Raw genomic sequence first — 16218 nt, 5'->3', positions numbered from 1 at the left:
ATGAGACTACTGGTAGAGTTACAATGCTCAGTACGATGTGCTAATTACTAATTATTTATAGGAGCTGGTGCTGTGGCATAGCAGGTAAAGCCACTGCCTGCAGTGTCAGCATCCCTTATGGGCGCTGGTTTAAGACCTGGCTGCTCCACTTCCAATCCAGCTCCCTGCTGTGACCTGGGAAGGCAGAAGATGGCTCAAGTGCCTGAGCCCCAGTACCCATGCGAGAGACCTGGAGGAAGCTCCTGGCTCCTGGCTCTGGATCAGCACAGCTCCAGCCATTGCAGCCATTTGGGGAGTGAACCAGCGGATGGAAGACTTCTATCTGCCCCTTTCTTTAACTCTTCCTTTCAAATAAATAAATAAATCTTTAAAAAAATTATTTATGAAAGTCTTATGGCTACTTCACAAGGTTGCTAAATATGTGAAAAACTCTCTGCACTTCCTAATAATTAGACTCATTACTAAGGAAAATAAGCTAGTCTTCTAAAAATGAAGTTTTATTAGGGAAGATAATTTTGTACTACAAAAACCAGTCAAGTTCTGCTACCCACTATAAATAAAACTTTAATTTTCAAATGAAGAATATTTTTCCTCCATTAAATTTTTTTTAAAGATTCATTCTATTTATCTGAAAGGCAGAAAGAGAGTGAGAGAGAGAGAGAGAAAAGCAACATAGAGACAGAGATTGATTAATCTTTCATTTGCTGATCCACTCCCGAAGTGGATACAATGGCTGTGGCTGGGCCAGGCTGAAGCAAGGGGCTTCATCCAGGTCTCTCGTGTGGGTGCAGGGCCCAAGCACTTGGACCATCCTCTGCTGCTTTCTCAGGCACATCAGCAGAGAGCTGAATTGGAAGTATAGTAGCTGGGACTTGAACCTATGACCATATGGATGTCAGCATTGCAGGTGACTTAACCTGTGGTGCCAGAACACCGGCCCCCATTCAATTTTCTAACTATCCATTACCTTCATAGCATTAACCCACTATCTCTCTCACTATCCCCCAGTGTAGTGGGCCATTTGATCACTTTACCATTCCAATGAAATTTCACCATGACAGCTGGCATATGGCCTATGGTAATCTGTGTCTTGAATGGACTTGTGGGACACACTCAGGGCACTTAGGACATCAAGCCAAATCACGGGACTCAAAGTATAGTCTTGGATGGAGATAAAAATGTTTGCATTTGAGTTGCTTTTTAGTCAAATTCTCTGCAGAACATCAAACAGAAATTTGATGAATTTTAAGGTGACACACAACTCTCCATTAATGCATAGTAGATGAGCAAAATCCACTGGTATTACTGGGATTTGTTGCTTTTAGGACATATTGGAGAGACTGGAATTAATTCTGTACAGCAGTGCAAAAGAAACTTTACATCACACATAGAACTAACAAAAACCTCTTTTTAATCCTGTCATTCCCATGCAGCATGGTGCTTAATGTTATGGGAAAACATTGATGAGTTTAGTACTCATTATTCCAACTACTTTTTGATAAATCTAAATAATAAGATAACATGAGGTAACTTAGAAATTTGAAACGTGAGTAAGCAGACAGGGGAATGAGTTGAGGAGTGAACCTAGTCCACCATCTCAATGCTGCTTTCGTGTTGTCTACACAGCATTATGAATGTAATAATTCTCAGGAGACAATAAAACTCATCTAAAACAAAAGTCAAATACTAGTACTAATAATGAAAGACACCCGAGTAAATAGTGGTTCTTCAGTATAAAATGGGAGTGTTAGATAAATAGAAATATAGTACCTAAGCACTGTGATGTGAATAATTCTATGGTATATTCTTCACACGGGGTAAACTGCCTGCATTGAGGATTTCCTACTAGGACAAAATTGAAAAATGTTGACTCATATTTAATAGAGGAAAAGCCACATTTTTTTAAAGCATTTAACCATGCACACGTGAGTGTGCACATACACAGCCCAAGCCCCTCAGCATTCTCTGAACAATGTGACCACTGCATTGCCCTGGGGGAGAACAGCTGACTTAGATTTTTCAAGTATGTTTCCTGGGGACTAACAATAGGTTCTCTCAAATTAAGAGTAAAGACACCAGGCACAAAGTGCCAACTCTTAGCACCAGAGAGACTTAAACCTTCACAGGATGTTACAAAGAAGAGAATCTGCCCATTAAGTTCTAAGCAGTTGCATTCCTTCTGTCAAGTGGGAAAAAAACCCAGGTTTATGCCAAATAGATTTAAAAAGTTAAATACTTTTAAAAATCCTCATAAGTGTATTTCACAATCCTATATAAAATAAAGTTCCTGTCTTACAATAAAATGCTTGAAGTTCTAGAGATGTGGAAAACAAAAATGAACTGAAAACAGAGCTTATAGAAAATGAAGGTCCCAGGATGAAAATCAGAAGTAGTTTCCTGCAGAAAGGAATGGTGAAATTCACTGTGTATTCTCACCAATACACCTAAAACTGTTTTGTGGACAGCCAATATTAACTGGTACTCTAAACTGTCACGTGGGAAGTTTAAATCAAGTCTGAGGCAAGATACTGAATGGACAATACTCCAATGGAAAGACAGCAACTTCCTTCCTTGATAAGACAATTTCCAGCCATCATTCAGAAGTTCAGTTATTTGATGGCTTGGGAAGCAGTGTCCACTGAATTCTCCTTTCTGACCTGAAGTGACTCGCTGCTGATAGACAATAATTCTCGTAGTTCCTTGTTTTCAAGCTGAAAAAAAAAAAGAGAACAGATACATGTTTATTTCCAGGATTTGTACTGCCAAATTGCATCAGGACAGATTGGTTTGGGCCAGGAAAAGAAAACTTATTTTCATTTTAAGGTTATAAGGAAATTCAAAACACACACACACACACACACACACACGCTGAGACTTTCCAAAAAGACTACTTATTAATTTAACATTTACTGAGTACTAAAACTGCAAAGAAGAAAAAACACAAAGTCCCTTGAGGAATTTACCATTTGCCATACCCTTCATGGTTCCCACGCGTTTTAACTACTGTTTCTTCAATTTTCAATTTCTAATAATCTTTTCACTCTCTCCTTCCAGCTCTCCCACAGTTTTAGAAAATGAGAGGAGAAAGGTGGCAGGGAACTAGTGCTTGAGCATGCAGGGAGGTACCTGCCAGGTTCATTATGTATGCCATCTTACAGCACTCTGTAAGGGAGGTCTCTTTGCTGACATCCGTATTCTACTCAAGATAAAGATGCTGTAGTTCGTAAAACTCCAAAAACTTGTCCAAATCCAGGTCACCTGGATGTGGTATTGCTGACATCTGTGTCCAATGACCATTTTTTTTTTCTTTCTTAAAATAGTAAGTAAAACTGGTCCCACATTTCCTTAGGACTGTATCCATAACTGAGGTAAACCAGGAATAGTGCAGACAAGGGTGATTTGTCATTTAGCTAGCCACGAAGTCCTTCTTAGGACTTGCCACTCCCTTTGATTCCCAAACAGAGCTTACACTCTTCATCTTCACTCTCTCTACAGGACACTGAGACACCGCACTTCTTCAGCCTCGCCAAGGGGTCAGAGCCCACGGGCAACACACCTTCCACCATGCCAAGTGCTTCCCCGGGACTTCCATCCCTCTCCCAGCACTTGCTCTCATTTCATATCACTTCACTTCTAGTCTTATTCTTCCTGCTGGGTGCTGGGCAGAGAACTCTTTTTCTCTCTGGCAGTTCTTTTTCTTTTCCTTCCTTCTGTTTTTCTTTTTTAATTTAAATATTTATTTATTTATCAATCATTTGGTTCATTCCCCAAATGGCCACAGCAGCCAGAACTGGGTTGGGCTGAAACCAGGAGCCTTTTCCAGGTCTCCCTCATGGGAGCAGGTGCACAAGTACGTGGGCCACCTTTCGCAGCTTTATCAGGTGCATTAGAAGGGAGCTGCAGGAGAAGTGGAGCAGCCGAGACTTGAACCAGTACCCAAAAGAGATAGCCAGTGTCATAGGCAGTGACTTAACCCACTGCACCACTGTGCCAGTCCAGCTCTCTGGTTTTTCTCAAAAGCCCATTATAACAACTTATAATAAGTAGGACACAAACCACCTACCAAAATGTTTTTCCTTAATATTTTTATGGGAGGCCGGCGCCGCGGCTCACTAGGCTAATCCTCCACCTTGCGGCGACGGCACACCAGGTTCTAGTCCCGGTCGAGGCGCCGGATTCTGTCCCGGTTGCCCCTCTTCCAGGCCAGCTCTCTGCCGTGGCCAGGGAGTGCAGTGGAGGATGGCCCAAGTCCTTGGGCCCTGCACCCCATGGGAGACCAGGAGAAGCGCCTGGCTGCTGCCATTGGATCAGTGTGGTGCGCCTGCTGCGGCGGCCATTGGAGGGTGAACCAATGGCAAAGCAAGACCTTTCTCTCTGTCTCTCTCTCTCACTGTCCACTCTGCCTGTCAAAAAAACAATTTTTTTTATGGGGTACACTAATAATCCAGGCCTTTTTTGTATATTTCTATTTTAATAAAAATATTACACAAAAATAGCTTTTAAAAAATCAAGACTTTGGGGCCGGCATGGTGTTGCAGCGGGTTAAGCCTCCGCCTGCAGTGCTGGCATCTCATATAGGTGCTGGTTTAAGTTCTGGCTGTTCCACTTCCAATCCAGTTCCTTGCTAATGACCTGGGAAAACAAGTGGAACATGGCCCAAGTCCTTGGAGACCCAAAAGAAGCTCTTGACTTTGGCTTGGCCCAGCCCCAGCCACTGTGGCCATTTGGGGAGTGAACCAGCAGATGGGAGACTTCTCTCTCTCTCTCTCCCCCTCTCTAACTCTGCCCCCTTTTTTGTAAATCAAGAATGTGAGGCTGATAAAATAAATAGCAGTTCCTTGGCTTTGTTCCTTAAAAGCAGTACCACTTTATGTCTTTTCTTCCTTAATTCTAAATAATCTGCCTACACTTGTATTTCCTAGTCATCAACTTTAGGTATTACTCATATGACTTCCTCCTGTGGAAGATGGGGAATACTGGCTCATATAACCTATTCCTTTCACTTTCTCTACTCTCATAGTATCTCAACCTCTAGGCAATTCTTGGTTGGTAGTTTCACAGAATGCTGTTTATTACAACACTGCCTTTTTTTTTTTTTTTTTTTTTTTTGGACAGGCAGAGTGGACAGTGAGAGAGAGAGAGAGAAAGGTCTTCCTTTGCCGTTGGTTCACCCTCCAATGGCCGCTGCGGCCAGCACACGGTGCTGATCCGAAGCCAGGAGCCAGGTGCTTCTCCTGGTCTCCATGCAGGTGCAGGGCCCAAGAAGTTGGGCCATCCTCCACTACACTCCCAGGCCACAGCAGAGAGCTGGCCTGGAAGAGGGACAACCGGGACAGAATCCGGTGCCCCGACCGGGACTAGAACCCGGTGTGCCGGCGCCGCAGGCAGAGGATTAGCCTATTGAGCCATAGCGCCAGCCAACACTGTCTTTCTTAAAACGATATGAAGAGTTTTAAGTCGTAAGAAAACAGAAAATATCAATATATTACAGTGATAAGGTAGTGATGGCATATATTCCAGACTATGAAAACTGTGAAATATCATGAACTAAAAATGGCAGCAATCTTACCTCTAATTGGGCTAGCTTTTCCTGAATCTTACAGAACTGGTCATCATCTACCTGAACTGCTTTCCTCATCACTTCTCCCATTTCACAGATTCTGTCAATCTGACTCTCAATTTCCTGTAGAGAAATTAAGAGGGGGGAAAAAAGTCATTCTACAGATATGAAGTGCATGAGAACACATTATTATGATTTTTAAAAGTTCATTTTTTCTATATTATACAAGTTACAATGTAGTTACACTATAATCTGAGTCATGGAAAGTAAAGTCGTAATAGAGTGAGCTTATGGCATTCACAAAAAATTTTTTTATTTTAAAGAATTTTTAAAAGGAAATTTGTTTACTTTAGAGGTAGAGAGAGAGAGGGAGTACACTTCTCCACTTCTCGCTGATTTGCTGGTTCATTCCCCAGTATCTGCAACAGCTTGGACTGGATTGGGTTGAAGCTGGGAGCTAGGAATGCCATCCAGGTATACAAAGTGGGTGGCAAAATCCCAATTACTTGAGCCATCACCACTGCCTCCCCCGGTCTGCATTAGCAGGAAGCTGGAATCAGGAGCTGGAGGCAGGCACACAGACCCCAAATACTCCATGGGACAAGGATATCTTAACTGCCAGGCTAAACGCCTGCCCCATGAATCCAAAAGTCTAAGAACAACTAAATGTTGGACGATATCATCAGGTGGCCATTTTTCAATTAAATTTGAAGACTTTTACTGGCAAGAAGCTTACCACAGACCAAGGTGTCTTTATCCGGTCATATTGCTTAGAAAGTATTTCTGAATGAGCTAAACTTTGTCTCCCTGAAGGTTCATATTTTTCCTTCTGAACAACAGTAAATAACATTTATTTTTATTTTTCATATGAAAGGAATCGAGTATTTAAAATATCCCTTTGGTGGGAATCCAAGTACAGCAGTTAAGATGCTGTATGGGATGCCTGCATCCCATTTCGGAGTGCCTGGTTTCAAGTCCTAGCTCTTCGGCCTCTGGTCCAGCTTCCTGCTAATGTGCATCCTGGGGGCAGCAGAGGAACAGCTCAAGTAAGTTGGGTCTCTTTCACCCACATGCACATGGGAGATCCAGACTGAGTTCCAGGTTTCTGGCTTCAGCTTGGCCCAGGTCTGCTATTGTGGGCATTAAATTAGTGGATGTGAGACCTTCTGTCTCTGCCTTTCAAATAAAATGAAAATAAATCAATAAAATGCATCCAAAAGGATCTGAGATGAACTGTATCTTCCACTGCAGCAATTAGTGAGGCTCCAATCTATTGTCCAGGATTCAGTAATAGTACATGTGATTGTATAATGACAACTATGAAGCACTCAATGAACACAACACCAATTACTGGCCTCTCAACTTACATCATTCCCAGCCAAGTGTAGAACTGGGCCAGGTTTTTGTTTTTTAAACCATACTTGTCTTGTCTAGTAACACAATATAATGCTACTTTGTTCATTTTGATAAAGATTTACTGACTGTTTGTTATGTGCCAGGTACTACGTTAGGAATTAAATGAATTCATATTCCTTACAATTAGGGAATTTATAGTTTGGTATGTGCAAGTAATACTCAACCAACCATGAAGATACCTCAAAAAGTTCATGTAAACTAGAATTAAGCAGTTAGTTTCTTTTGGTGCAGTTTTGAAATTCATTCAGTTTTTTAAATAATATGTACTCTCCATGAACTTCAATGATCAGAGCTGCACTGATCCAAAGCCAGAAGCCAGGAAATTCTTCTGGGTCTCCCATGTGGGTGCAGGGGCTCAAGCACTTGGGCCATCCTCTACTGCTCAGGGAGCTGGATTGGAAGTGGAGTAGCCGGCACCCAAACCAGTACCCACATGGGATGCTGCACTGCAGGCGGCCGCTTTACCCGCTCTGCCACTGTGGGCACCACCTTCAGCACTACCTGAAATTGCTGGAAAAGCTAAGCATTCATTAACATCTTAAAAAGAGATCTTAGCGAAGGATGGAGGGACGTTAGCCCCACTCAAATTAAAGGATCTCAGGAGCCACTCATGCCCTTCTATTCATAGCTTTACAAAGCCACAGCAAATAAACACTGAATGTAATAAACCTGCCTTTTATTTTTTTAAAAAATGGACATGATCTAAAACAATCTCAAGATTTTCATTCAGTTCATTTAGAATTTAGCATCCAAGTTTCTTACTGCAGAGTGAGACTGGTGAGCTTTCAGGACCGGTTCAGCATCCACTGCCTTTTTAGCGACCATTAACTGTAGCATCTGTTTCCGGTACTTGCTCATGATGAGTTCCAAAGCATCCTGGTGTTCTTCCAGGGAAACCCAGAGCTCTACCAAACAGATACAAAACAAAATAACTGAACAGTGAAGGCTGTGAGACAGATCCCAAAGGCTAACTATTGATAGGTGGAATTCGATGACACTCCATGATACTGTGAACCCAAAGTTGTAGCAAACTGAACAGCTAAAGTCTACATGAAAAATAACTTTCTAGGTAGAGGCAGCAGTTTGGCAGAAACAACATGGGGGTGTGTAATCAGAAAAACACCGGCTTGAGTTCAGTTCTGTGCCTTACTTGCTTACCACTCATAAGTAACTCATTTAACTTCTCTGAGCCTGTTTCTTAAAGGCACTGTATAAATACCTGGCTTGCCTACCTCAAAATGAAGACAGGAGACTACAGGGTAATAACATATACGAAAGCCCCCTGTAAAGCGCTGTACAACTAGTACTATTAACGTCGTTAATAATGCACTCATCAAGCCTAAGAATGCAAATATATATTCTGAGGATAGAATTCCACTCTTCCATCTTGTGTAAGAACATATACAAAACCTTCGAACTTAACATCAGGGTTCATTACGTTAATATCTAAACATTCAACTTTAAGCCCTTAAGGATATACAGTGTCGTCATGCAAGCCTCCATCTGGGGGTACCTAAAAAAGCCATGCAATAATTCAATTCAAGCAAGCGTCTCTTTGATAAGCTGCTTATAAAAACAAACCTTGGAACGGGTAATCTAACAAGCTTCTTACTGGGCCAGCACACGGTAACTTTCCTAGTAAAAGTACTGACCTGAAAATACATTTAGGGTAGTTTCGCCACTCCCAGACGTGAAACAATCCTAACTACACAAAGGCCTGACTCACCTCTGTTTTCCTGCTGTAAGTCTCTAATCTGTGTGTTTTCTTGGGACAGCAGAATGTGGGGTTTGTATTTGGACATATCCTTCACATCGGATGCATCCTCTTGATACTGCACAAACAGAGACAGCCTAAGCGCACTGTAAACAGAACTGGGGCAGACGCAGCTGAAGAGGCAGGAGTCAGAGCGCCAGGGCAGGATCACCAGCCCCTACCCTGCAGAAAGGTCTTCCTGCCGCCCTGAGACCAGGGATAAACTGCGGGCCGAGGTCCCCCGTCACCTCGCTCTCCACCCCTCAAGCGCCCAGAACCCCAGGGCCCTGGTCCGCTACCCTCCGCCTGACCTGGTCCGGAAGCGCTGTCCCCGCCTCCCGCATAGCAGCCACTCGCCGGTGCAGCGCCGCCGACTGATCCACCAGCGACTCGGCGGCCGCATCGTGCTCCCGCAGCCTCTCTAGCAGCGTCTTGGCGTCCGTCAGAATCTTCTCGATGGTGCAGCTCATAGCGGCTGCCGGACCCAAATCCCGGCCCGTTCACCTACGCTATTTGCTCAGCTCTCCCTTGAACCTGTCTCCGCGACACAAGCGTCACTTCCGGTACGTCGAGAAGCGCCTGCGCAGTGGCCGCCCGGTCCGCCGGGTGACCTGCGGTAACCTGCGGCTTCCCTGCAGCCCCGCCCGGCGCGGAGCCCGAGGCGTGCCCTTGCCACGCCCTTGCCACGCCCTTGCTTTCCCGTTCCCACAGCCGGGTGGTCAAGCTCAGCAGTAGCGGGATGAGCCTGAACTCCTCTCCCTGTTGGTTTTGATTGATGTCGACTGTTTTTCTGTCGTGCCTGGCTTTTTCTTTTTCCATGTAACTGTTAACAAAACTGTAGTAAAACACACATACGATGTGCCATCGGGATCGTTTTTCGTGTACAGTTCAGTAGTATTAAGTACATTTCCAGTGTTCAAGCATCCCAGCATCCATCTCTGGAACTCTTCATTTTGTGAGACTGAAACGCTGTACCCTTTAAGGAAAATTATTACCATTCAGTATTAGGGTCCTTGGTTGAAATTAAATAAACAATCACTTAAATAAAGATATCTGGTAGCAGAAAAAAAAAAAAAGCAAAAACAAATGCCTTTTCTTGTTTCTGTTATCACCTTTCACCCACTATTAGAATCATAGGATTGGGTAAGAGTTGGCTGCATTTGGCCTTAAAAAAAAAAGAGGTATAAAGGATTTAGGGTGTACCCTGTTCATTTCCGGCCTCTCCCCACCCCCAGCCCCTGCAAACCACCTTTCTATTTTCTGTCTATGAATTTGACTAAGCACCACATATAAGTGAACTCATATGGCATTTTGTGTGTGTGTGCGATTGCTTATTTCACATAGAACACAGTGCTATATGGTTAATCCATGTGAGTATTGTAATGTGTCTACATTTCCTTCTTTTTAAAGGCTGAATGATGCTCCTCTATGCAAGTGTGTATATACCACATTTTGTTATCCATTCATCTGACAATAAACACCTAGGTTGCTTCTACCTTTTGACTGTTGTGAATGATTCTGTTGCAAGTATCTCGCTGAGGTCCTTCTTAAAGCTCTTTTGGAGACATGGATTTATTTACATCTGTGGATCTATATGTTTGGAATTGCTGACTCATCTGTTAATCCAACTTAGAATTCTTTGAGAAATCATTGTATTGTTCTTCACAGAGGTTGCACCACATTACACTTCCACAGTGTACAAGGGTTCCGATTTCTCCACTTCCTTGTTGACGCTAATTATTAGCATTATTGTTGGAAATAGTCACCCTAAGCGGTGTAAGGTGGAGTCATCATTATTTTCTGCTTGTCCCGTCAATTTGTTGTGGCTGTTAATTCAGTTAGAAAATTGGAAATAAACTAACCAGAATAGCAATGACTCATGTGTTGTTATATTGATTTGTAAGTGTTCCAATAGTTGTTCCTCTTCAGAAATTTTACATCTTTTTTTTTTTTTTGACAGGCAGAGTGGACAGTAAGAGAGAGAGACAGAGAGAAAGGTCTTCCTTTGCCATTGGTTCACCCTCCAATGGCCGCCGATCTGATGGCAGGAGCCAGGTGCTTCTCCTGGTCTCCCATGGGGTGCAGGGCCCAAGCACTTGGGCCATCCTCCACTGTACTCCCAGGCCACAGCAGAGAGCTGGCCTGGAAGAGGGCAACCGGGACAGAATCCGGTGCCCCAACCGGGACTAGAACCCGGTGTGCTGGCGCCGCAGGCGGAGGATTAGCCTAGTGAGCCATGGCGCTGGCCCCCCTCTTCAGAAATTTTAAACATGACTTTTTAACCTTTTGATACCAGTCTTTGTTTCAATTGGTCTTGTTCCTATAACCCCTTCTCCCACTACTACCTCTTTAACCTCCTCTAGGTCTTTAATTTCTGAATACATTTTTATTATCCCTGTTTATCAAACTCTTTTCTTGTGTTCTTTCTTTACTTATCAGGCTGGATTCTCATGATTGGCACCCTGAACCATTGTCTCTCTAGCACCCCTAAATCCTTTATACTTTTTTTTGTGTGTGTGTGTGTGGTGTTTTTTTTTGTTGTTGTTGTTGTTGTGTGTGTGTGTTTTTTTTTTTTTGGCCAAATGCAGTCAACACTTGTTCAATCATGATTCTAGTAGTGGATGAAAGGTGATATAGAAACAAAAAAGGGTATTTGTTTTTGCTTTTCTTTTTGTTACCAGGTATCTTTATTTAAATGATTACTTTTTAAAATATTTATTTATTTATTTGAAAGTCAGAGTTACACAGAGAGAGAAGGAGAAGCAGAGAGAGAAAGAGAGAGAGGTCTGCCATCCGCTTGTTCACTCCGCAATTGGCTGCAATGGGCAGAGCTGTGCCAATTTGAAGCCAGGAGCGTCTTCCAGGTCTCCCATGTGAGTTCAGGGGCCCAAGGACTCAGGCCATTTTCTACTGTTCTCCCAGGCCATAGAAGAGAGCTGGATTGGAAGAGGAGCAGCTGGGATTTGAACCAGCGCCCATATGGGATGCTGGCACTGCAGGCGTCACTTAACCCGCTACGCCACAGCACCAGCCCCTTAAATGATTATTTATATCAGCTTCAACCAAGGACCCCAATACAGAATGGTAATGATTTTCTAATAAATTACAAGTCATTGTAGATACAATATAAAAGCAGTAAATCAGGTTTTGATGATGACATATTTGGTATGCATGAAAAGAGGAAGCATCAAGAAAATCTTCCTAAAAAGAAAGAATATTTGTCATTTGAACAGTTTTGTTTTTACTTTTTAATTTAAAATTTTTAAAGATTTATTTATTTATTTGAAAGGCAGAGTTACTGAGAGGCAGAGGGAGAGGGGGAGAGAGAGAGAGAGAGAGAGAGAGAGAGAGAGAGAGAGGTCTTCCATCTCCTGGTTCACTCCACAAGAGGTCGGAACAGCTGGAATTGGGCTGACTGAACCCGGGAGTCAGGAGCTTCTTCTGGGTCTTCCATGCAGGTGCAAAGCCCCAAGGACCTAAGCCGCTGTCGCCGCCTCCTCCTCCTCCTTCTTTTTCTTCTTCCTCCTCCTCCTCTTCTTCTTCTTCCTCCTCCTCCTCTTCTTCTTTTAAAGATTTATTTGTTTGAAAGGCAGAGTTACAGAGAGGCACACACACACACACAGAGAGAGAGAGAGAGAGAGAGAGATCTTACATCCACTGGACTTTGGCCATCTTCCACTGCTTTCCCAGGCCATAGCAGAGGGCTAGATCAGAAGTGGAATCAGGACTCAAACCAGTGTCCAACATGGGATGCTGGCGCTGCAGGTGCTGGCTTTACCCACTATGCCACAGTGCCGGCCCCATGAATTTAATTTTTCAAGATTTTTAAAATTTATTTGAAAGTCAGAGTTAGAGAGAGGTCCTCATCTGCTGGTTCACTCCACAAATGGCTGCAATGCTGGGGCTGGGCAAGGCTGAAGCCAGGAGCCAGGAGCTTCTTCCAGGTCTCCCACTTGGGTGCAGGGGCCCAAGCACTGGGGCCATCTTCTGCTGCTTTCCCAAGCACATTAGCAGGACCTGGATATGGGATGCCACCATTGCAGGTAGTGGCCTGTTACACTACAATACCAGCCCCCTGTTTTTATTTTTTAAAAATGTTATTTGCCTACTATTTGTTCCGGAGGAGGGCAAAGAGAGGGAGTGCGCCTCATCCCCTGATTCATGATTCATTCCCCAAATGCCCACAACAGCCAGTAATAGGCCAGGTCAAAAGTGAGAGCTGGGAACTCCATCCAGGTCTCCCACAGGGATCGCAGGAGCACGATTACCTGAGCCAGCACTGCTGCCTCCCAGGATGTGCGTTAGCAGGAAGCTGGAGTCATGAGTTAGAGTTCAGATGCTCCAGTGTGACATGTAGGCATCTTAATTGGCGTATCACCATTAGGCTAAACAACCACTTCTTTTTTTTTAATGAAGAAGGCTTGCACATGTTTATAGGATTTTAAAAATATTTATTTATTTGAAAGGCAGAGTGACAAAGAGAGGGAAAGACCTAAGGAGAGAGAGAGATATCTTTCATCCACGGTGTACTCCTCAAATGCCTATAACAGCAGTGACGGGGCCAGGCCATAACCAGGAGCCAGAAACTCCGTCTGGGTCTCCTATGTGGATGGCAGGAACTCAGGTATTGAGCCATCATCTGCTACTTTCCAGATGCAGTAGAAGGGAGCTGTATTGGAAGCAGAGCAATTGGCACTTCAACTGGACCTTTGAAATAGGATGTTGGTGTCCTAAGAAATGGCTTAACTCACTGTGTCACAACTCTGACCGCTTTGCAGGGGAAGGAACCATTAGACAAAAAGATACAGATGAGTGTGATGGGGGAGGGAGAGGGGAGAGCATTTGAAGAAGGAAGAACCAAGAGGAAAGGGAGCTAGTAGCTACTCATTTCTTTTTTTTTTATTGTGTATATTTTTATTTCTTCAAATTATTTATCAGGAGTGACTGAAATAAAAAAATGTAATTGAGTCCCATCATCATCATCATCATGGAAATGGCTTTAAGAGAAAACTGGTCAGAAGAATATTATTGCTTCCCATTTTCAACCAGCACATAGTTGCTTTTGATAAGACAGACAAGAGCCTGTCGAGAATGCTCAAGATTATAATACAACATGCCTGTTTACAGGGGAACAAACCTAGGGAATAACTTATGTGAACTTCTTGATTTCATCATACAAGACAAGCACAAAAGCACCACCCATGCCTCTGAGGACGTTGGACCATGCACCCTTGAAAAACGCTTTGCCTCCTTCATCACGAGCAATCTTCCTCCAGCAGTCAAGTGTGCCTGTGTACATGATATCAGTTCCTTTACGCCCCGACTGCATCATCATGCGCCGACGAACAGTGTCAAATGGATAGGAAGTCAACCCAGCAACAGCAGTGACAGACTGTGCGATCATCCAGCTGATGAAGATGTGCGTGTTCTTGGGATCTGGAAGCATTCCTTTTGCGGTGTCATAGATACCGAAGTAGGCAGCCCGGTAGATGATAATGCCCTGACACATTAAAGCCTTGGTACAGGCCCCTAATCCCATCAGATTTGTAGATCTTAACCAGGCAGTCGCCGAGGCCTCTGAATTCCCTTTCAGCTCCAGCTTTGCCCACGTCAGCTGCTAGACGGGTACGGGCAAAATCAAGAGGGTACACAAAACACAAGGATGTGGCTCCAGCAGCACCACCTGATGCCAGATTTCCTGCAAAGTAGCGCCAAAACTGGGTCCTCTTGTCCACGCCACCCAGAAAGATCTGCTTGTATTTATCTTTGAAGGCAAAGTTGAGAGCCTGGGTGGGGAAGTATCTGATGACATTGGCCAGGTTACCACGCCAGAAGGACAGGACTCCCTGCTCCTTGGGGATACGAACCACGCAGTCTATAATGCCCTTGTATTGCTTATCGGCAGTGATTTGCTTGCTGGCATGCTGCACCTGCAGCAGCAGCTTGACCCTCTCGATGGGCGCTACCGCGGTCTTGGAGATGGCCGCAGCCACTCCACCTGCCAGAAAGTCCTTGGTGAAGGACACAGTGGCATCTGTCATGTTGGAAGGAAAGAGGAGCCAGGCGACTGCGGGACAGGACTGGGCTGGGAACCGGCTTTGACTCCGGGACTCTGGGCGTAGCTACTCATTTCATCTTTGCTGGGTGTTGACTAGAATGGTGGGCATAAGGTCAAGAACACAGGTCCTATATTTGAATGTCCCCCCAAAACTCAAGTTGAAATTCAATGCCATTGTGACAGTATTAAGAGATGGGACATTAGGGCCCGGTGGTATGGTGTAGTGGGCTAAACCTCTGCCTGTGGCATCTGTTCCTCCTCCAATCCAGCTCTCTGCTGTGGTGTAGGAAAGCTGACGGAAACTTACACACTGGGTCAAAAGCACACCCTCCAATTAGAAGCTGGTAATAAGAGGCCCACAAGAAATATGTAACATCAAAAAGTTTACAACAGTGCATAAGGTTGACACAAATAAGGGCTCCCTGCGAACTTGAGGGAAAGCATCGGGATTCAGGGCCCAAGGGGGACTCACGGTGATGGGCCTGTGAGAGGAGTCAGGGCTCAAGCGCAAACCAAGACTCAGCTGCTCTCCCTCAGCTTCCGCAGCAGCTGTCTCCACTCCTCCCCAAACCTTTCTACAGGGTCTTCTCCCATCCTTGCCTGTGGCCCTCCGAGCCCATGACGCACGTGCCACCTGCAGTGCATGACGGGCTGCCTTAGTGCAGAACCGGCTATGATGTCCTCTAGGTGCCAAGTTGTCTCCAGCTCCCAGAGACAGCCACGGGCTCCCTTTCATTGCATCTTGTTCCTTTTCATCTTTTGCTTTGTTTTCCTGGTTGGTATTTTCCACACTGAGATTGGTTACTGCTTGTTCCTCTTTCCTTGTCCTCCTCCTCCTCCCCCCACCCCATTTTTTTCTCTCCCCTCCCCCATTCTCACGGCCCCTCATCCCATATGTCCTGGCTGCTTCTCTTCTGATCCAGCTCTCTGATATGGCCTGGGAAAGCAGTAGAAGATGACCCAAATCCTTGGGCCCCTGCACCTGAGTGGGAGACCTGGAAGAAGCTCCTGGCTCTTGGTGTAGGATCAGTCCAGCTCTGGCTATTATGAACATTTGGGGAGTGAACCAGCAGATTGGAAGACCTTTCTTTCTGTCTGTCCTTCTCTCTATAACTCTGCCTATCAAATAAATAAATAAAATCTTAAAAAAAAAAAAGGCAGAAGAGAGGTGAACAGATTTCTTCAGAGACTCCGAAGGCTCCAGTCCTGCTGAAGGCAGATCTGAGACTCTGGCTTCCACAGCTGTGAGAGAATGACTTGCTTTTAAGCCACCTAGTGGTAATTTGTTATGGCAGTCCTAGGAAACTAATACACACATGTATGGTGTTCTGTTTTGCTTTTTAGTGAAATTGGAAAAATATCATTGGTACTGTTCATTTGCCTTCATTCATAGAAATTAAAAACAAATAAAGGAAAGCTATCGCTGATGGG

The 16218-nt window shown here is 44.3% G+C and overlaps 1 protein-coding gene and 1 pseudogene across 2 annotated transcripts; both read right to left on the bottom strand.

Moving 5' to 3' along the window:
- Positions 1-1388: 1388 nt before the first annotated feature.
- SIKE1 (suppressor of IKBKE 1) lies at positions 1389-9387 on the bottom strand. 2 transcript variants are annotated; one of them, XM_002715742.6, is made up of 5 exons: positions 9041-9387; positions 8703-8808; positions 7739-7881; positions 5570-5683; positions 1389-2711 (listed from the first exon to the last, which is right to left on the bottom strand). In XM_002715742.6, exons 1-5 carry the CDS (start codon positions 9197-9199, stop codon positions 2610-2612), a joined length of 624 nt encoding a protein of 207 aa, XP_002715788.1. In that variant the 5' UTR covers positions 9200-9387; the 3' UTR covers positions 1389-2609. The 2 variants fall into 2 exon arrangements, with proteins under 2 accessions (XP_002715788.1, XP_008262842.1); XM_008264620.5 differs by lacking the exon at positions 5570-5683 and having other exon boundaries at positions 9041-9328.
- Positions 9388-13616: 4229 nt separating this feature from the next.
- On the bottom strand, positions 13617-14876 carry LOC103345449 (ADP/ATP translocase 2 pseudogene; annotated as a pseudogene).
- Positions 14877-16218: the final 1342 nt, after the last annotated feature.

The sequence above is a fragment of the Oryctolagus cuniculus genome, chromosome 7 (assembly GCF_051225735.1).
Source record: "Oryctolagus cuniculus isolate XC-2025 breed Fujian yellow rabbit chromosome 7, ASM5122573v1, whole genome shotgun sequence".
Lineage (NCBI taxonomy): Eukaryota > Metazoa > Chordata > Mammalia > Lagomorpha > Leporidae > Oryctolagus > Oryctolagus cuniculus.
The sequence above is the reverse complement of the archived record's forward strand: the minus strand, read 5'-3'. Positions and strand labels throughout refer to the sequence as shown.